Source organism: Lissotriton helveticus, chromosome 3_1 (assembly GCF_964261635.1).
Source record: "Lissotriton helveticus chromosome 3_1, aLisHel1.1, whole genome shotgun sequence".
In the NCBI taxonomy this organism is placed as follows: Eukaryota; Metazoa; Chordata; class Amphibia; order Caudata; family Salamandridae; genus Lissotriton; species Lissotriton helveticus.
Window position 1 is genome coordinate 719736079 of NC_136061.1, and position 22101 is coordinate 719758179.

Sequence of the window (22101 nt, forward strand, 5' to 3'; positions counted from 1 at the left end):
TTATCCCCTCGTAAGTCTCTCAAAGACAACATGGCTTTATTCCTGGCAGGTGGACTGTGAATCATATTAGCAGGGCAGTGACCTTATTTGACATTGCACAGGCTAAAGCCAGGGACATGAGGCTGATCCAATTAGATGCCGAAAAGGCATTTGATCGTGTTGCGTGGGATTTTCTCTGGGGGGTCCTATAGCCGATGGGGTTCGTCCATGGGTTTATCCAGGCAATACGGGTATTGGATCGATCTCCCGTGGCTAGGATATGTTCAACGGGGCTCGAATCTGAGCCAGTACAGATCTTCAGAGTGACGAGGCAAGGTTGTCCACGTTCTCCGCTGTTGTTTACTTTGTACATTAACCCCTTTTTAAATATGATGGAGACAAGTCCCAGGATTAAACCTGTTATTATAGGGCAGGATCGTTTCTGTGTTCTTGCACAGGCTGTCAACATAACGATTGTAACACCTGATCCTGTCGCAGCGATGTCAGAAATTGAACATTTGGCACTTAGGTTTGGGTCGGTATCAGGTTCTAAGTTGAACGTGGTCAAAACACAGATCATCTGTATGAATCAAATTGTGGCTAGTGATTTTAGAATAGTTAAGGAGGTCGCATACATGGGCATTAAGATTAGGGTGTGTTCAAAGGAGATGGTTGAAGTTAATTGGGGGCATATCATGGCCAACGTGAAGCACCTGCTGGAAAGGTGGGAAGTCCTACACCTCACATTGGTAGGCAGATCTAATGTTCCTAAAATGAATATATTGCCCAAAGGTTTGTACTTTTTTAGATCAGTGCCATTGGAAATATCTCGTTAGCAAATTCAACAATTACAGTCACTATGTGCTAGATTCTTGTGGGCCCCAGGGAAACCGTGCAGAGCAATACGTTTTATGACTCTTCCCCAGGATAGAGGAAGGTGATCAGTCCCCAATTTCGTATTTTACTATTACGCCTGCATACTACAAAATATGCATATATTTTTGACTGGAGTAGAGGTGGATAACCTGGCGGAGTCCCCATCTATATACCAGATGGCCTTGGGGATCGAAGCTTAAAACAGTCTGTTTAAAATGTTGGAAGGCAGTTATTATATAAAAAAAATTGTTATAAAATTCTGGGTGCGACCTTCAAGGTTTGGAAGATAGTGCGAAAAAACCTTCAGATGGAAGGCTTGTCGTACTATATACACACACCTCTGCATCAGTGATATTGCCTGTGATTTTTTGGGATCAGATGGTAGACAATTAGAGAACTAACTAAGGACATTATGCAAACTGGGTATTTTTATGATGAAAGGGGTCGATGTTCTTCGTTCTCAATCTTGGCAGATAGGTATCACTTGCCTCATAATCAATTTTTGATTTTTTCACAAATACGTGATTTTCTGGGTAAACAGCAAACTATGTAAATGTAAATGTAGTATACTTGTAAAGCGCACAGCTGCCCCAGCAACGGGGCGTCCCGGCGCTGTATAACTCTGGGGAACCCGTCCTGGCTTTCCCTGTGGGATGGTCCCTGCTGGGAGTCCCCAAGCATCCCCGGAATTGGTGGGGCCGTTGTGGAGATTAGGCAAGCTAATGCCCAGAGTTGCCGAGTGGAACCCCTGATTAGAGTAAGCACTGAAGCGAGACTTATCGAGTCCGCTGACCAAGGTCCACGACCCTGCCGCGTCGGGAATTGAACCCTGGCCCCAGGCTGACTTCTGCTCTCAGGCCTGACGCCTCTAACCAGTGAGCCACACTACTCCACTATGATTAAACCTCACGAATTGGTGGAGGCTATCAGTCGTCTGGAAAATGCTATCCATGCGGGATGGAGGTTGTTGTGAAGTGGAATGTGCCAAGCCTGACTTGATCCTGTTTTTGCCTTCTGTGTCTAAAATCTGAGCATGTGCTGCCCAAGGAGGGAGGAGCACGCAGCTGGCCATGGTGTCATAGGTCACCAATAGGTCAAATAGTTGGAGTGTAAAACATATTTTCTTTGTTCGTGGAAACAAGTAATACTTTCCTTATTATTCATTTAAATGATTTCTTCCCATGCAACGGATAAACGGGTAAAAAGCCCGACTGAAAAGGCTGTGAGACTCCTGATAAGAGAACTGTATAGTGACAAGCATCTCAATCACATTAGACACAACGAGTCGGCCGGGTACTGGTCAGACGTTGGTTCAGGTGTATGGGTCTTCTCTCTCAATAATTAAAAAAATATTATGTATTGTAAGAGTGTGTTGATTAAAAAGAGAAAAATAAAATCATGTTTATTCAAGGAAAATATTTAGGGCACCAAAACATTTATCTACAAGTAAAACCTATGATATGAGGCCATAGGGGACTCGTCACACAAGGCTTCAAACTGCACTTTCATATAAACAGTTGTCAGTGGGTTGCTGGGATAGTTCATAATGTAACTTTCAGCTATCTATACAGGTCTATTACTCACTAAAGCTGTGACGTTTGTTTTCGAAGGTCCTTAACTACAAACACACACCTTTTGTGAGTCATATTTAGTTCTGAATATGATCTGAACATTTTGTTTGCCTAATTGCAGGGTACAACATGGCTGACATTCCTCTATTGTCATGTAGTTTCACCAAACAAAATTACTTGCAAAGCGTGCGCAGAACTCCTTGAATGAAAGGGGTATGGCAACAGAAGCCGAGTCTCTGCTCAGATGTTAATTCATACTTAATGCATTCCCTATAATTACTATGAAGAAATCATTGTTCTAAAACGTAAAGCGTAGTAGGCAAAGACAATATGTTTTTCACACAGTACCACATAAATATCAGGAAAAGTAGTCTCTTGAAACAGTGTTTCATTACACTCTTGTTTCTGCGTTTCAAAAAAGTACTCGGCACACAAAGAAGGGTACTGGAACACTATTGTTAGAAAATAATAGCTGGAGGAAGAGACCCAAATAAGGGCCTTCCCTAATAAGCAATACGACCCTCGCTTACCAGAGGACATGCTGCATCATCGGGACCCTCCTCACACTGGTTACCTTTAGATTACATAAATTGTGCTCTTCTTTAAGAGGAGAAAAAACTGTGCTTCTTTAATAGTGAGGTGTATAAGTACCTGAAAAACAGATAAAAATGCAAAAAGGAAAGGTTTTATTTGTCCTTCCCTATCACACAGCTAAAAGCAGTGTACTAAATAAGTGCCCACATGCTCCTGCCTTTCAATCGTCAGCGGATACTGGTCTAAGCATTAATGAGGACAAAGGTCTCCTATAACCCTAACACTGTCTCTAATTTAGAGTGGTTGGCTGTGGTCAGCTGTGTAAAAGAGGTCGAAATGAATATTGTACACTACACTTTGCTTGATCTGAGTATCCCGTTCTGGTCCTCCGACCTACATGGATACAAGAGACAGTCACAATGCACAGCATACGTCATGTAATTGTCAATACATCGTGTCCCACTATTTTGGGAACATTGTTGTAAAATCTCTCATGCACAGTAACTTGTCTTTAAGGCTTGATAACAGACATGGTCACTGTACATAGAATGCAAAAAGATGCACCACTAAGAACACAAACACATGAAAAGTTATCAAGTTTGGAAAAAATAAACTTACAAGACACTCAATAAAAACAAATATGCTTATGGTGGGTGTTAACATGCTTAAAAAAAGAATCGTTTTAGCATAAAGCAGCTTTTTTTAAAACAAACTTTATTGAAAACACTCCATAAAAACAAATATGCTTATGGTCTGTGTTAACATGTTTAAAAAAAGAATCGTTTTAGCATAAAAAGCAACTTTAGCATGAACCAGCTTAGTTCAGGACACATCAATCAAAAATTATAAACATTTTTAAATACATTAATTGATAAATAGAAAATTCTCATCAGTAAAAAGTACATACTACTGCTCATGATAAACTAAGCAAGAGAGAGCATATGGCATTGGTTGAAGTTGTTTTAGGTATAGAGCGGAATCTGCTCTAATTAAGACAGTGGAGCTCTAGCTTAAATTGGGATATTAATATTCTTTATTTTTTAGGTCTCGCTAGAGCCAGCGCATGCGCTGCACTGGCCAGAAATTTAGTAGCTGGTTTTAAAAGCGCTACCCACAGGCTTTTGCCAGCCACCAGCTTGCTGTCACACGCACAAGCACGCGCGACGTGCACAGCTGCCATCTGGCTTTCTGTAATAACTCATTAAGCCTTACAGCGCGCGTGTGAATCCCCTCCCCTACCCCATCCCTCCTCCCACTCCCTCCTCGTCAGCTTCATAAAAGATATGGGAGGATGCTTTCCTACATAGCAAAGTGTACACATAGCATCAGCGCATCTATTGGATCACAAACACATAAATGCAACGTTATGGTGCTATTTATTTCGGTTTAACATGGACTACGTATGTGTTTGGGTGAGCGATTAGGGCATGCTTCGGTTAAGGCTCATTACTGGTTTTGTGTTTATTTGCCACGTGTTTGCATGGATATTGAGTTCTAGAAGGGGCTCTTTCTTGGGTTTATGTTGGCTGTTCTTACAGTAAAGCGCCACAGAAAACACATTTTGAAAAAGACTGTCTATAGTGGTATTGTTTTGTGCCTGGTTTTGTGACTAGTTAAGAATTTCTTGTGCAACACATGATCGACAAATTACACGCTTCAAAAGCTTGTATGGGTCAGCTTTCCATATACCGTTTGTTTTACCAAGGACAATAACACACATTGTCGTTATTTCAATGATTGTTCCATGAAATTGTGGTTGCTTTCACTGATTGGTGGGTTGGATTTTTTTTGTACCATCTGACCGTACAAGTAGTCTTTATTCTAAAACTCCAACACAGGCCTGTGCATCTACTGCTCACATTTGTTCATATATAACCATTCCAGTAAAGCATATTACAAATTTGACTGCGTAAATGTATCCAGGCCCACACCGTTTGTCTCCACGCAGTCATGTACTTTGAGACTTGAACCTGTATATAGTATATTAGATTTCCATTCTTAAAGCTTTACCTTTAAAATAGACATTATGGGTATGCTGCTTGATAAAACCTTAACAATGTACGTTGTATTGTTTTCTATCCAGGTTTAGCTGTTGAAACTAGAAAATTGATACACTTTCATGATACCGAAGTGAAACCAGATCCACTTGGTGCATGCACTGTTGCGTAACTTCATTTTAACCCATGTGCGGCCGTTATTTCGGCGCAGTGCGGGCGTTCTAGAGAGTGGGCGGGGTCGCGTCGGCCGTTGAACGTTCGCAGCACCAGCCAGTAGTGCGCCGAACGTTCAGCGGCCGACAGCAGCACTGATAGGGTTAAAAAAAAAAATGATGTCAGTTGAATTATGTTCTGTTCACTTTATGTGCTACAAGTGAAGTGTGCTTGGAGTCTGCCTACAGCTCACCTTGGGGTGTGGGCATCTATACCATCTTCCCTTTTTCTAGCATTTGAAAATGCAACGCTACTGCGTTTTTTCCCCTACTTAAAACGGTAAATAAAGCTTTATAGTTACAATACAAAAATGTCTCTTCGCATTCGTGACCCGCTTTGTCATTTTAAGTTGAATTGCAAACGTGCCACAAGCTTAGCTTTTTAAAGTGCTGCTAGGTCGTGTTTATGAAGTGCTGAAGTTCCTGCGGGAATTATCAAGCCCAATCTTAGTATGTATTGTGCTGATTTTTGTGTAATTATGTGATGCGCTTGCTAGCACTACTGTTGTGTAAAACCCTACATGCCATTGTAGTAAACCAGCCTCAGAAAAGGAACTTTGGGTACATTTTATTCACAGCTTCATAGGTTTGACTTTAAATGTGATACAGATGACACACTCTTCACTTTTAGAAGCAGTTTAAAAATGCAAGGAGTGCTTTTATTGTTTAATTTCCAGTAATGAACGTTCATGCTTGATTACACCTTGAAATGTACCTTGTATTCTGTTTTTCTGTCACGTCTAAACGTTGTTATAACGCCTAAATAAAACCAGATCTATTTGGTGCGCTGTTGCCCACCTTCATTGTTGGTGTCTTGGAGTCATCTGTACCATTTATTGGGTTCTGCTCACTGTATATAGTAGGAGTGGGGTGTGCCTGGAGTCTGTTTACATCTCCTCTATGCAGTGTAGGCGTCTATCTCCTCCCCATTATCTCATACCTGAAAACACCATGCAGCTGCAGTGTTCTTTGAAATGGCAAAGCAAGCCTTATAGGAACCTACGTAAACAAGCATTGGCATAGCCAATAGGTCTCGCCTTTGGGACCTTATAAGTGTTTAGCCATGCAACAGTTAATGTTGTTGCACCAAGGATATTGTGCTGGATAACTAAACACTTATAAGGTCCCAAAGGCGAGACCTATTGGCTATGCAAATGCTTGTTGTATCTTGCTATTAAGATATTTTCTCTCTAAATGGTGTTATTGTCAGCCCATTTATTTTTTATTTGGAGAGAGTGATATAAGAAGCAGATGGTGTCCCAAAATAAAATAGATGATTCATACATGCAAAACAGTATGTATGTATGCATGTATGTATGTGTGTATGTATGTACATAGGTATGCACGTATGCATGTATGTATGCATGTAAGTAGGTATGTATTTATATGTTGTTTCTAAAGCAAAAACATAGCCAAAATGCAGAGGAGCAGTGTATATGGTCAAGGTAAGCTTAAAGTCAGCAAATAATGGAAGAGGAATGTGTGTTGTGGCCAGTTAATGCATTGTGATAAAGTGTTTGTTAAAGAGGTGAGACTTCAAATTTTTCTTCAATTGGAGCAACGTTGGGGCAGTCCTAATGGATACATCGATGTTGTTCCAGATCCTGGACTATGTTTAATCAATGAGTCCCAGAATACTCAGTTCCTTACGCCACCACAACCATTATTTTGCAAAAAGACCTTTAAAATGATTCCATTCAATTTTGTTGTTCCGACCCAAGATACGACTCTTGGGCCAGAAGTCCCAGCATTGCTCATAACGTAGAATAATTCTGGGGTCTTCACTTTGGACACTATCTTTGTCAATTGGAATGCACACTCATTGTGCTGGCGTTTGTTATAGAGTCTGACCAACTTTGTGGTAAGTTTGCCTAGGCAAATATTGCTTTGCCGTTCAGTAATATGTGGCTTAACTTTTAAAATGGGATTGTGTAAACAACATATGTAGCGTTAACACTGGTGCGTGAGTTCTGTGTCTTTGTGTATTTGCGTGCCAGATCTTATTCTGTACTATCTGTGGAAAATCTGCAGACATCCCACCCGCTGCATGGTGGTGTTCCAGTACTATGGTAAAGACCACAAGGTCAGTTTGGGTGCTTGTTTTTTTAGGTCTGCTTGGGTCTAATATGGGCCAAACAATCACATATCCATGTTGCTCTTCCACATGAGAACAATATTTTTTCCATTGCAAATCCCACCAAATGTAGGATTTTCCATAGTTTATTTATGATCTTTTTTAACCAGTTATAAATACAGTAGTTGGGTGTCATGAAGCCCAGTCTTTCAGACTTATCTTTAGTGTCTGAAGTAGAGCATTCCTCTTGTTATTCTCTGCACTTTTTCTGCACTTCTGTATTAATATTTGGATATTTTCTAGCATATGATTTGTTTGAACGGTCCTTTGACTGCTTTTCAAAGGTCTCTATATTTGAGCAGTTGCTGCAGATCCATAAGAATTGGCCAAAGGTGAAGTTTTCTTTCAAGGATTGTGGGTAATTACTGTCACTGTGCCGTGGTGTGGGGACTCATCATTTCAACATTGATTTTTAAGACATGCAGATGTATGGGACTGTATTTACATAAATATTGGTGCAGTACCATGACAGTATTTTCTTTTTGTTGTTATGATGATTTTTAATACCCTCCCGCCTGTGGCCATTACCCCACCAGTAACCAACTATTTTGGTCTTACAGCCGGGAGGGTAACAACAAACAAAAGAAAAAATACTGTTATGGTACTGCACCAATATTTATGTAAATACAGTTCCATACATCTGCATGTCTTAAAAATCAATGTTGAAATGATGAGACCCCACACCAAGGCACAGTGTTGAAATATTAGGTCCCCATGAGTGAGCTCAGGTGCTGCATTATTTGTTGAAATAACGAGCCCCTACATACAGGCCCAGTGCATCATAAATGTTAAAGTTCTGCTTGTTATGCATTTGCTGCATGTCTTTCTGTTGTAGCATTAGAATCAGTGGCTCTGATCACATATACAAGCACTGAACATGTTTGCCTTCAGTGCCCCGAGCAGACAGGTAAGTCTATAAAAATGTTTTACAATTATTCTGTTGTCGAACAAAGCCCTAGGTTGTCTCTGCATGCCAGAGCTCTTCTCCTATCAAGTGTCCCTATACCCCTTCAGGTGTCCCTGAATACCCAAGCCTCACCTCTCCTCGCGAGAGCTCCAGCTATCGGTTGGTGTAGAGATTTGACGTTTCATTATAATGAGGCACCTTTCGATTTGATTGTTATTGGAGGCATAAAGTATTGCCCTATCTGCATGTTCTTTAACCATGAGTCTCTCTACAGATCAGGCAGCACGGTGGTGGGTAAAAAAATGACAAAAAAGAAAAGGTGTAATAGTCACATAACCACACCGAGGGCCCTCTGCGATAATGGAGAGAAAAGAGCAGGCCACAGAGGTAGAAAGTTGCACTGACAAAAGCAGTTGCCATCAGTATTGAATAGCTGGTGATCAAGCTGGCCGCTTTTAATCTTCTGATTTGAGTCATTGTAATAAGTCCACTTTTAGATAAATGCTTAGGGGCTCATTATGATGGCGGGCGGACATCAGTCCGCCCGCCACTATAACGGTAATGGGACCACCCGCCAGACGTACGGCTGTCCCACCTGCCCAATTAGGATGCGCCCGCCATACTGGTGGGCGATTTCTGCCCTTTTACCACTGCGGATGGTGCTGCTGGCTGCAGCACCATCCGCAATGGTAAAAGGGCATGCCTGGCATTTCCCAGCACCACGTGACTGGCACCACGCGGTGCCTGCCACTTGGTGCAGTGAACTGTACCCCTCAAGTGCACCCCCCAACACCACAGGGGGCCCACAACAGGCCCCCGTAGCCAATCCCTGCCAGCCTTTTCATGGTGGCAAAGCCGCCAAGGAAATGCCAGTGACCGCACCCATTCTAAAATGGATGGCAGCGCCTGGTAGGCACCACCACCATATTAGTGGCCAAGTCCGCCCAGCCGGCAATTGTGACGATGACCGACCGGCAGAAAAGTGGCGGACGGACTTTCCTTCCGCCGCAGTACCCCCTGTCATGATAATATGGCGTGGTTAATCAAGTTGGGATGGCGATCCGCCTGCCATTATAATCGCCCCCATAGTTTCTGGAAAGTTGCTGTTGCTATTTTTTTTTACATGCACACTGATCTTGCAGTAATCTGAGCTCAGGTCTAAATGTATTTAAGGAGATTTAGAATATGCAATAATTCTTTACCGTGTCAAAATGAAGATCCCCTAACATGCTGAGTACATCTTTAGTGTCTTTGAAGCATAATGGCATAATCTTAACTATAGGTGAAAGAAAGGGTTGAAGAATGGAAATTATTTTGTAGGCAGTCAACTTGCCTGGTGGTGGCAAAGTACCCATATAAATGTTGGGCAGAAAGTAAAAGAGATCTTAGGTTTGTCTGCAATAAGGAATTTGCTTTCCTGTTTTGACAAGTAACCGGTTACCACTGCCTCCGTCACTAAGGAGGTGATTATAATGGCGGGCGGATCGCCACCGCTGGGCTGGTGGTGGCGATCCACCCTCCATCCCAACTTGATTTACCCTCCCACCATATTATCATGGCAGGGGTACCGCGGCAGATGGAAAGTCTGTCCGCCACTTTTCTGCCGGTCGGCAATCGTTATGATTGCCGGCCGGGGGGACTTGGCCACTAATATGGTGGAGGTGCCTACCAGACACCGCCATCCATATTGGGATGGGTGCGGTAACTGACCAAAGGCTGGCGGGAATTGGCTACGGGGCTATGTACAGGTCATAGTTGCTGGCCTGTCATCTGTGATGTTGGTGATTGAGAAGAAAATTGGGTCCAATATGTGTCTGGTGGTGTGGTAGGGTTCGGTACCTTGCTGGGTGAGGTCGAGGTTCCAAGGCTTTCTAGATGTGCCTTAGAGTTTGTGTTGGTCCGGTCTTCTAGGTGAAATGTCATTGAGGAGAATGAAGGTGCTGGCATTGAGGATGAGGGGTGTGATGAAATCTGAAATACCACTTGAAAATTTTGTGCGGGCACCTAGTGTGGAACCCCTGTTGTAGGGTCCTGGCATAGTGGGTAAGCAGTTCAGTGGCAGTCCACCATCCATTAAAAGTGTCATGGCCACCGCCACTTGGATGAGTTGTAAAATAGTCTATGGAAAAATAGTTTCTTCAGCAAAGCAGAAAAATTTGCTTTTGATACTTTAAAAAAATGTAATCTGTGAAGAGAAGCTAGTCCACATTCAGGACATACTCAAGATATCATACGCCTGCTAATAATGCACACATATTCATCAAAATGCTATTATGACCTTCTGCCATTATGGTACTGTTTGCATTGGTAAGTAGACAAAAGGCCTTCTATGACATAGGCCCTAAAATTAAACCTCCAGCTCTTAGTTTGCTAGCCTTCTCGTCAGCTATATCTAAGATTCTGTTTAGGGGGATTGCACGATTTCTAGCAATTCCCATTTCTTTGTGTCTTTGTGTCTTTCACCCTAAATTAGATGGGAATCTTACACTACAGTAGTCAAATTCAAGAGTCGCGAAAACTGTGTTATTAAAAACGGTCTTTCCGAATTTACCCTTACATTGATTACATATTAGCACTGAACCCAGGTGGTGTCTGACTCATGGTTCCACTGTGGGGATATCTGGACTTCAATGCTGCTCCGTCTCGCCTATAGGTTCTGCACTTAGCCATCGAGAAGATGGTGTCACAGGACTTCTTTTCAGTCTCCTCACTTAACGACTATGGGGGGAATGATTACCCTCTACTCCAATTTGCTGTAGATAAGTTTACTAAATGTTCATCCACCTTGGTGTTAAGGCAGTCTGATATCAAGATAGATATAAAAGTATTTGCTCTTGTTTACTTTTTATAGGTAACCTGATTGAGTCATTATCTATTGCACTGATATTGTTTCCCCTAGACTGAACCTGAAGTCATAGAAGAAACAAATGTTGACCGAGTCAAGGAGTCTAGGCGCTATGCAAAATCCCGCCAGATGAAAGGGCATTCAGAGACATCTACGCTGAGCTCCCAGCCGTCCATCGATGAAGTCCGACAACAGATGCACATGCTGCTGGAGGAAGCCTTCAGCCTGGCGTCAGCGGGTCATGCAGGAACCAAGCGACAGCCGGAGCCTTACGCCTCAGCACAGCAGTTGCCGTACTCTGAGGTAGTGACCAGTGCCCCGGGGACCATGACTCGACCCAGAGGAGCAGTACAGTGGGTACCTACCTACGGACCGGAGACATATCAGTATAGTTTGCCAAGACCAGTAAGTTCACCACACGTTGTTCGCTGCACCTTTGCCTACCTTGAGATGAAGAGCTTGTACAGGTTGTGCATCAATAGTACTTCCATTTTGATTCTGTTGTCTGGTAGCTTCTTAAGCTTGGAGATTAGTTGAAGCAAAAGAAATATTAGCCTGATACGTCCATCAATTGTGATGACCTGACTGTCGGATTGGATGTTGAACACACATGGCCCGTACTCCATTAATGGGGTAACATAAGTGCCATTACAAGCATCATGAGCCAGATGACATCACAGGAAGTGACATCATAGTGCTTTTCACCCCAGTGAATGGTCGCTGTATATTTTAATGAATTTATTTTAACACATTTTAATTCTAATAAACAATGATTGAAAACAAGCATAACCAGTTAGAAAGACTCAGGTGTCGTTATGCCCCTGACTGCTTGGTCTATCAGATGTGTCTGATAACTTTTTTATTCCCTTCAGAGATCCTTCTCCACACAGTCACGAGTTCCTTTCCCCAGTCTTGTCTCTTCAACCCTCAGATCAGGAAGCCCTGGCTGCTAGCAGGTTTTGGAGGAGGGTTGTTTATAAACGATGGTTACTATGAGATTACATACATGACATGGTGTTTGCTTCCTTCACAGACATACCGATTTACTCAGCTTCCTGAGATGGTGATGGGGTCTCCCCCTCCCCCTGTTCCTCCCAGAACTGGTCCTGTGGCTGTCCCTTCTCTCAGGAGGTAATTGATTCTCGCTCTCCTCCCAGCGATAAACAGTAAATCTATACATCTGCAAAGAGCCTGCCAAGCAGTACTGGCGCGTTTACTTCCTCCCTGCAGCAGCGGGCTCTGATGATAGGATGCCGCTAACCAGCTGCCACGCGCATCAACACGCAAGGCACGCGAGTGGGTCACTTCAAAAAAATGTATTTAGTGCATTTTTATGAAGCGGGGTCATTGCCCAAAGGTGTCAGAGCGCTGCACAATAGGACTAGTTACGTTAGAAGAGAAACGTGTTACACAATAGAACATTACAAAGATAAACAGGAGACTAAAAAGGTAGGGTACACAAACACAATATCCAACACAGCAAGCAAGGGTGGGGAATGTACAAGAAAAAAATTAAAACATTTACAATGATAAGCGACCTTCCTAGAATGAAAGTATTAGTTTTGAAAGTGTCTTTGGAAGAGAAGAGATTTGAGGTCAGCTTTGAAGATCCGGGTAGAGGCGGTGGCACGGAGCAATGGGGGAAGCGAATTCCAGATTCTCACCGCATTACCTGAGAAGGATTGCGCCATCGATCTTTCCCTTATGAAGGAGGGGGGCTCAAGCAGAAGCTTTTCCGCATTGTGAGAAGGTCTGGAGCCTCCAGACAATTTCAATGTATTGGCCAGGTAGAGAGAGGAGGAAGTGTGCAAGGCTCTGTGGGTGATGCAGGCAGTTTTGTAAAAGGGAAGCCATGGAAGAGAAGCCATCCTCTTTCCGAGTGCCACAATTTGAGATCTAAATATTGGGTCGTTTTACCATTTTCACTTAGCTAGACTGTCGTGCAGGAAATGCGGCTGGTCGATAGCATGGTTACTTATTAACCTTTATTTCATCCCAGTTTTCTTTGAACAGCAGGATTTGTGACACGCCAACATCGCATGTCGGCCCACCTGCATGCAAGATGCGCACGCACCACGTGAGGCCTGCAATGAGAGCAGCATGCAACCAAGGGGTGGGCTGCAACACATCGGTGTGTGCAGGAGAATCCCTGGGGGCTGTAGATTTGGATTGCTGCAGTAATAAAACGGTGCATTGTGCAGCACAGTGTCACGCTAGACTAACAGTCCCCTTATTAAAGTCACAGCAAAAGCTTGTCTAGAGATGTTGTATTGGGATCGGCTGCCACCTAGTGCCAAAGTACCATGAATACCGGTCCTCTGAACTCGTAGAGAGCGTTTTCTACTTTTCTTATTTTTCTGTCTGATTTTACCGTTTCTTGTTGTGCACAGGTCTACCTCAGACATGGGCAGCAGCAAGACTAGACTACCGGAGTCCAGTGGAGCCGACCCGAAGCACGATACCGTTGCCTACGCGCCGGCGTTAAGGAACCCGGTCCCAATGCCCCCCATGGACCAGTCGGCTTCAAATTACTCAGGTAACGAAACTAACGAGGGCCGTCACACCCACAGCGCGCCTCACTAGGAAGTAAAGAGTTAAAAGGCGAGACCAGGCGCGAGGCAACCCACACCATTACGAACACTCGAGAAAAAGCATTGTATAATGATATCCACGTTTTTTTACAGAGTGCCATTGTTGGCTGTACGAATTTTTCACCTAAAACAGTCATTTATCATTAATCACGTTCTCTTACCTTATGTTTTCATGTACATAATAGCTTTATAAAAATGATCGAATTTAGTTTATGGCAATATTTTCAGATGTTGATTTTTTTGTGGTCTTATTTCTGTAGTCTACCGATCAAATCTTAAAATGTGAGAGTGACTCTGAGCTAGTTGCAAAGGTATCTCTTTGACAAGCTGCTTGAAGCTGTAGCCTCCACGGGCGCAGGGCTGAAGCAGCATTGAATAAAGCCCGCCTCGTGTTACAAAGAGAAGCATTCCACCTGGGGGTGACTGCCAAAGAACTGGGCCTCTCTGCAGACAGGGCCGTGTGTGTTCAAAGGCCCACAAAAGATTCGTTGACAAGCGACGGGCACAGCTTTGCATTTTGTTCTTTGCAAATCAGCTTGTCAAGGTTCCTTTTCACCCTGAGCTTAATTGAGACGGATTTCAATGCACCTGTGATACAGGTCTCTGCATGGCAGTCGCTGAATTTGAAAAACAATAGACCTAAAGGATGTTTAATGGAATAGGATTCTAACCCAGGAAAACGCCTTTCTAAACGTGTGTGAATGGTTTCTATGTGCACACAGGGGAACTCACAGGGGCATTCACATACAAAACTCAAGCAAATGCTCCTCATTGGAATATATTTTGAAGTTTTTGAGGTCCCCATGGGAACGAGGCACTCTGCACAAGTTGGCAGCCAAGAGCATCTGCGAGCCATTATCTTGCCTGTCGTGTTTTGGTGCTCGCCTCGGTCCTCTTGCCTCACTTGCATGAGAGGTGTGCCACAAAGAGTAGCTTGCGCTCAAAGAAGACTCATCCCCCAAAAGATGTCTAATAGATCTGACAAAGCAGTCCGGTGGAACAACTTGGGTCTCTCTTAGCTTCCAGATGATGGCGGTCTAACACAATCTTGAGACCTAAACTCTAGAAAATCTCTGATGACCATTCTCACAATCGGGAGTGTGGTTCAAAATTTAACACGAGCTAGACCAGTTGATGTTTTTCTCTGTTTCCAGAGGTGAGTCATGTCACAGAAATTCCAATTTACTTCTTGTTTAAAGGTGATGAAAACATATTTACTCTTCAGGTAGGGTGGGCTTTTGTCTGTGTCTCTCTGTTGGAAGCAAGACTGCAGAATTTATCGTCAGTCTAGCATGGAGAAATGTGATACTAAAGAGCATTCACTTTGTAACTTCTCTTACGGCCTCATCAATTTGATGACGCTGCCGCCAGCAACCTCAGACGCTGGATCAACAACTGCACCAACACCCTCGTCCCAATCAAGAATCGCACCAACAGGAATGCCAGCTGGTTCACCGTGGACCTCCAGACCTCCAAACAAAACTGCCAAAAACTAGAGTAGAAATGGTGCCACGAACAGACACCGGAGAACCAAGCAGCCCACAAGAAAGCCATGTGCCAATACCATCACCTCATCAGATCCACCAAAAAGACCTCCTTCAAGGACCGCCTAGACAACAACGCACACAACAGCAAAGGGCTCTTCAAAATTGTCAAGGAACTCTCCAACACCAACGACATCCCACCATCGCAAGCCCTGTGCAACTCCCTTGCCTCCTTCTTCCACCGCCAGATCGCAGACATCCACGACAGCTTCAACAACCAGACCACCACCACAGCCAACGACACCTCAGACCCCATGGCTACCACCCACAGCGACCCCCTGCTCACCTGGAATAACATCAACGACGACGACACCGTCAAAATCATGAGCACCATCCACTCTGGCTCCCCGTCAGACCCGTGCCCTCACCACATCCTCAACAAAGCCAGTGCCACCATCGCACCTCATCTCCGCAAGGCTATCAACATCTCCTTCGAGACCGTGACCTTCCTGGAAAGTTGGAAGCGGGGAACATTGTTTACAACGCGGTGTTTACACCGCAGTACCTTTACAACGGTGCCATTACAACGCAAGTCGTTACTACGACTTGCGCTGGATGGCGCTGTTGACTAATGAATATTGTAATTTTATATTCCAACACCTTCCCTACTGTTACGTGGGCTGGTGTTAGAATATAAAATTATAATAATCCACAATCCACGCACACCAACGCAAGTCGTTGTAACGACTTGCGCTGTAAAGGCAGCGTTGTAAAGTACCGCGATCTAAAAGATCGCGTTGCACTAACGTACATCCGTTGGAAGCACACCGAGATCAACGCCTTGCTCAAGAAACCCAAGACAGACCCGAGGGACCTCAAGATCTTCCAGCCCATCTCCCTACTCCCGTTCCCGGTGAAGGTCATCGAGAAAACCGCCAACAAACAGCTGACCCGCTACCTCGAGGAGAACAACATCCTGGACCCGTCCCAGTCCGGGTTCCATAGCAACTACAGCACTGAAACGGCCTTCATTGCTGCCACCAATGACATCAGGGCTGTTGGACTTGGGCCTTAGGGCAGGTTCACCCCTAATCTTTTTGCTTTTGTTTGTGACCCAGTGTTAGTGATTCTTGGGTCTCTGCGCACTTTTTCCCTGTGTCCCAGAGTAAAGTGCGTGCGTGTAGTATGGCTGGCCTGTCCTCCCATAGGAATGCATGGGGAATGTGTGTGTCCATGTTAGTTCCTGATGTGTGGGGAGTGCAGGCTCGAGTTTGGTATGTGTGAACTCGTGAGAATGAATGCTGCGAGATGGTGTATGCGGCATGTATGTGTCTAGAAGGGAAGTGCTACTTCTGGACATTGATGTATGTGTGCAGTGAGGGTGCTGGAGCGTGATTGGCTGGAGCTGGCTGGCATGCCAGGCTCCAGGAAGTCTGGATGGGTCTGCCCGGTGGTGAGTGTGAGATCAGCATGAGTGATGTGTGGGAGGAGTGCACCTGGGTCCTGGATGGGCTGGGTTTTTCCCCACACAATGCTGGCTCCGCCCCCCTGTGGTTTGTCTAACGACCCAAGCCTCCCCAGTGAATGAAAGGGGTGGTTGGGCCATCAAGGGTACTCCCAAGCCAGCTGCAACTGGTTTCCCCCCACCCTGCACCCTGAAGACAAAGGATTTTGTAGTATAAGAAGGGGCTGTGTCCCCTTACAATTTGTTCTCTGTTCTCTTCCAGGATCCTTGCCAGAGGGGGCTGTTGCTGTTGCTGGGGCCAGGAGGACCGCCACTTGGCTTGTCTCCCTGCCTGGAGACCCAGTGTGCTGGCTCTGGCCCTGCCTTGCCCCCCTGCCTGCCTCCAGACCCTGCTGGAGCTTTGCTGTTGCCTGGGAGCGCTGCTTATTTTCCTTAGCGCTGAGGAGTGCTTTATTTGAGCCCTTGGCGCTTGGAAGCGCTTCATTTTGGTGCCTAGCGCTTGGGAGCGCTTTTTGTGCAGCCGGTGCCCACCCGGCATCTGCCCGTTTTATTTTGCCGATTTTCGGCATAGCGAGTGCCTACCTCGCTTTATATTTAATTTGGAAGCCGGTGCCCACCCGGCATTGCCCCGTCCTTGGATATTTAATTTATCACGAGGGAGCCCACTCCTCGGATAATAGGACCCCGCCTGCCTATCTAAAGCGAGCCGCCGCGCTGCCCGCGGCCACCCGGAAGTGGTTGTGTGCCCGGCCAATCACAGCGCGGCCCGGGAGAGGCCGACCGGAAGTCCCGCCCCCGCAGCAGAGCCGAGAAGCGTCCTGCCGAGGCTCCCGAGAGAGGAGAGCCCCGGACCTCTGATTGCCGCCGGTGAAGAGGAGCCCCGCGCTGCCCCGAGAAGGTGAGCCAGCCGTGTTCCTGCCCTCGCAGCTCCAGCGAGGAACCGGTGAGTGAGGGACAGGTTCTTTTTGATTCAGAGCGGCCCCGGTTGGCAGCGGGCCGCTCCAACGTGCACCAGTGTCTCTGAGTCCCCCGTGAGGGACTCCAACGAAGCCCGCCATTATGATTAGGAGCCCCGAGGCTCCTGGGGGCCATTTGTATATTTCGAGCCCTGAGAGAGGCTTGGGTGCCAGTTATTGTTTAGAGCGCTGAGGCTCGTTAGTGCCTGTTTGCTTTGCCAGTTGTTCTACAGAGCCCAGAGAAGGCTCACAGCGCCCACATTTGTTCTAGAGCCCCAGAGAGGCTCTTGGGCGCCATTCATTGTTCTTGATCCCACGAGGCTCCAACGTTGGCCAGCAGTATTTACAACTGTCCAGCACTTAGTGGACAGTTGCCACGTTTAGGCTTTGTGTTCTGGCTGCCTGCGCAGCCTCCCTTGACATTGAGACTCAGGGCATTTCAGCCCCTTTCGAGGCCAGTTGGCCTGAGGGACAATTCTAGTGTTGTGCTACATGCACCCTGCGCAATTTATGATTTACTGCTTATTTTGATTCCTGCGCAAATGTTCTACCTGCACCTCTGAATGTGTTTTTATGCCTCATGTGCAATGTTCTTTATGTTTTATCCTCTTTGCTAAAAGTGACCAGCTTAGAGGATTGTTTATGTCATTACCTTTGCTAAAAGTGACCTGCTTAGGTGATTCTTTATGCTTTTATTCCCCTTTGCTAAAAGTGACCTGCTTAGAGGATTGTTTGTTATTACCTTTGCTAAAACTGACCTGCTTAGGTGATTCTTTATGTTTTATTACTTTTGCTAAAAGTGACCTGCTTAGGTAATTGTTTATGGTTTATTCCCCTTTGCTAAAAGTGACCTGCTTAGATGATGGTTGATGTTTTATTGCCTTTGCTAAATGTGACTTGCTTAGGTGATTATTTTAGGTTTCCTTCCCTTTGCTAAATGTGACTTGCTTAGGTGATGGTTTTCCTTCCATAGGTCCTGATGATAAGGTCCTAGTTCCCTGCGTGATTTCCCTACAGTGTTTAGGGTGGCGTAGGAGGTATTTATCCTTTGCCAGGAAGTCCTGGTTGTGTGCTACATGTAACTATTTTGTGTGCTACATTCATTATATGTTTAGGTGCTAAGTGTCATACCTACAAGTATTATTTCTAAAAAGTGCATACCCCTGACAGTGGTCCAGGTGGCCCTGTCCTGTACATAATCCCTTGTAAATCTTGCCCGTGCCTGTTGGCACATTGTAAAGTGTGTGTCTTATCTAATGTGTTTTTATTATTATAATACAAAGGCTATTTTTGATATAACCTTGTGTGAAGTTTCCTTTGTGGTGGGCCTTGGGTGTTGTCTATGGGGTGCGCGCGCAAACGCTTTACACATCGCCTCCGAGATTAGCCTTGCTGCTCGCGTCACGTTACCTAGAGGGTGAGCAGGGGTTATCTTGGTGTGTAACTCCCTTGCCCTGACCTTAGAAATGGCGATCCCTGACTGACTTTGGCGTGAGCCATGGCCGGCCGGGGGTCCCGTTTCTAACAAGGGCCCTGCTGGACAACGGCGAGACTGCGGCCCTCATCCTCCTGGATTTATCTGCCACCTTCAACACGGTCTGCCATTGCACCCTACGCACTCGCCTCCACGACGCAGGAACCCGAGGCAAAGCACTGGACCACCTCCTTTCTCTCCGGCAGAACACAGAGCGTCCGCCTCTCCCCTTTCCGATCCGAAGCCTCCAAGATCATCTGCGGCGTACCCCAAGGATCATCCCTCAGCCCGACATTGTTCAATATCTACATGGCACCACTCACCCATTTCGCCAGACTGCACAACCTCAACATCATCTCCTATGCCGACGACACACAGCTGATCCTCTCCCTCACCAAGGACTCCCTCACCCCCAAATCCAACCTCCACGAAGGAATGAAAGCCGTGGCAGAATGGTTGAAGAACAGCCGTCTAAAGCTGAACTCGGACAAGACGGAGGTCCTCATCCTCGGCTCCACCCCCTCAGCCTGGGACGACTCCTAGTGGCCGAACGCCCTGGGAGCAACACCGACACCCACCTACCACGCACACAACGTGGGATTCATCCTCGATTCAACACTCCATGACCAAGCAAGTCAACGCCATCTCATCCTTCTGTTTCAACACCCTCCGCATGCTCCGCAAGATCTATAGGTGGATTCCCACCGACACAAGAAGAACGGTCACCCAGGCCCTCGTCAGCAGCAGGCTGGACTACGGAAACACCTTCTTTGCGGGAGCCCCAGCCAAACTGCTGAAATGACTGCAACGCATACAGAACGCCTCTGCACGCCTGATCCTCGACATCCCTCACCACAGCCACACCACCCCCCACCTAAGAGACCTGCACTGACTTCCCGTCAACAAAAGGATCACCTTCAAGCTCCTCACCCACGCTCACAAGGCACTCCACAACTCCGGACTAGCATACCTCAACAGACAACTCACCTTCTACACCCTGAACCGTCAGCTCCGCTCCGCTAACCACGCCCTGGCTACCGTCCCTCGCATCCGAAGAGCGACCTCCAGTGAAAGATCGTTCTCCTACCTCGCCGCCAAGACCTGGAACAACCTCCCCATCCTCCTACGCAGACCCAAGACCTACTAACCTTCAGGAGGCTACTCAAGACCTGGCTAATCGAGCAGTAGCAGCACCCCCCCCCCCCGCCCCAGCACCTTGAGACCCTTACTGGTGAGTAGTGTGCTCTACAAATGTCTTGATTGATTGATTGATTGATGTTGAGAAAACTCACAAACCCGTGAGTCTGCGTATGTCCATAATCTTTCACAGGTAGACTTTGTAGTAGAACCACAATGTTGGCCTCTGGGGAAGTGACTGTTGCAGACTAGGCTTCTCTTGGGCTGCTTCACGCATGACAGGCACGGGACAGGGAGGGATAGGTTGGTTAGGGGGAAGGAGCTGGTGATTAGGGTATGATAAAGGTATCAGGAAGGGCATGGCTGGCCTCCAAATGACGCTTGAGCACCACAGAGAGGGAGAAGTTTTATTCAAGAGGTTTTTGTGGAGTATTAGGCCTGGTTTGCATCGGGCCTTCACTGTAATTACCTGGCTATGGCGGTGCCAGACAGTACTGCCATGCTGGCCGCCCTTCACATGTTGGGCCCTGTATGTAGGGTGGACCTGGCCCGTCCTGGCATTCTGGAACAGGCCTGGGTGGGTATGCGGCACTCAATGCACTCTGTGCCATATGGGGTTCCGGCTGCGGTAGCCGCCAGCCTCCCGGATCATGATGCTGGTCGAAGGTGAGGGCAGACCACAGCAGGAGCATGAGTCACTCGACCTGCACTTCAAAGAGCACGAGGAGGCACTGCAGCCTCCTGGCACAGCTGTGCCTTGCGACTGAAGAGCTGTTCTCGGCAGAGGAGGGTGGGGCGGGGCTGTGCAAGGCAACCTTCATGCATACATGCGTGCTGCCCAGAGGCTACTCAGAGCATAATGATCCCCCAGTGGAGGCAAGACCATTGGACCTAACGGCCCAGACCCTCCCTGGGGTTGACAAGCAGGCTGGGGCTGGGACTATGGGCTCTGCCTCCAAGAAATGTAAGCTGGAGACTGCTGGGGCTTAATGTGTCCAGTCACCCAACACAGAGTTGGCTGCTCTCTCTGAGGGTATTGTTGGGGGTCAATTGGCTTTCGAGCCCCGGGGCCACCCATGACAGCAAATGCCATGGGGTGGATATAGAGGTGCGCAAACAAGAACAACGCTTATTAATTCAGCAGGCGAAGGAGTGATGGCCACAAATGTGCAAGGCACAGAAGGACATTGGCGGGTTGCCGGCAGGTAAAGGCGATTGGTGAGCAGTGTGGGACACGGCGAACAGATGGGTTGAGGACTTGCAAATCTGTTAGTGTTAGGTATGGTGTAATTGAAGATGTAAAGGTTCCGGTGGAGTGCGCTTCTCTGGCACCAGCAACGTCTTAACGGGTGGTTGGCTACAAAGAGGTTGAGGGAAAAGGGGATGCAGATGTATAACTTTGATGGGTGCAGGGTGGTCGGGGTGGAGGACGTGATAGAGGACGTTAGACACAAAAAAAGTTTGGCTTACATGATCTTGGTGATTCCACTGTGGTCTCACCTTTCAGATAAGACTCAGAATAGATTTTGGAAACATAAGTACGTTGACGTTTTCAAACTACTACACAGGGAGATAAAAGCGAAGGAGGGTTCAAAAGAGGAGGAGTGGGATTTGATTAGGAGACCCAGGGTCCCTATCAACATGGAGAATTCAACGTCGGCATTTATGATTTATGCCAGTATTTATGTTGAGCGACATAATGACAGTCGATTTAATCATTCAAGTCCATGGTCATCATTAGGAAGGCCCAAATGCACTTTAGGGGTGAGTGAGTGGTCCACGGAACAAGACGGTAACCTGGATTGTGGGACATTCCTTTGTGCACTGGGCGGCAAAGTATGCGGGCCAGCAGGTGTATGGACAGAACCTGGGATTGCTGAGCAGCCGTCATGATGGGCTATGGTGGGGTAAGCGGTAGGAGAAAGGGATCACAGGTGAC

The 22101-nt window shown here is 46.4% G+C and overlaps 1 protein-coding gene across 1 annotated transcript in view; it reads left to right on the plus strand.

Annotated features, from left to right (window-relative positions):
- Positions 1-22101, plus strand: part of KIAA1549L (KIAA1549 like) — a 730284-nt gene that overhangs the window by 670462 nt on the left and 37721 nt on the right. Inside the window, exons 17-19 of the mRNA XM_078680874.1 lie at positions 11110-11460; positions 12089-12186; positions 13446-13591. Coding sequence (XP_078537000.1) covers positions 11110-11460; positions 12089-12186; positions 13446-13591 — 595 coding nt within the window. The remainder of the gene's footprint in view (positions 1-11109; positions 11461-12088; positions 12187-13445; positions 13592-22101) is intronic.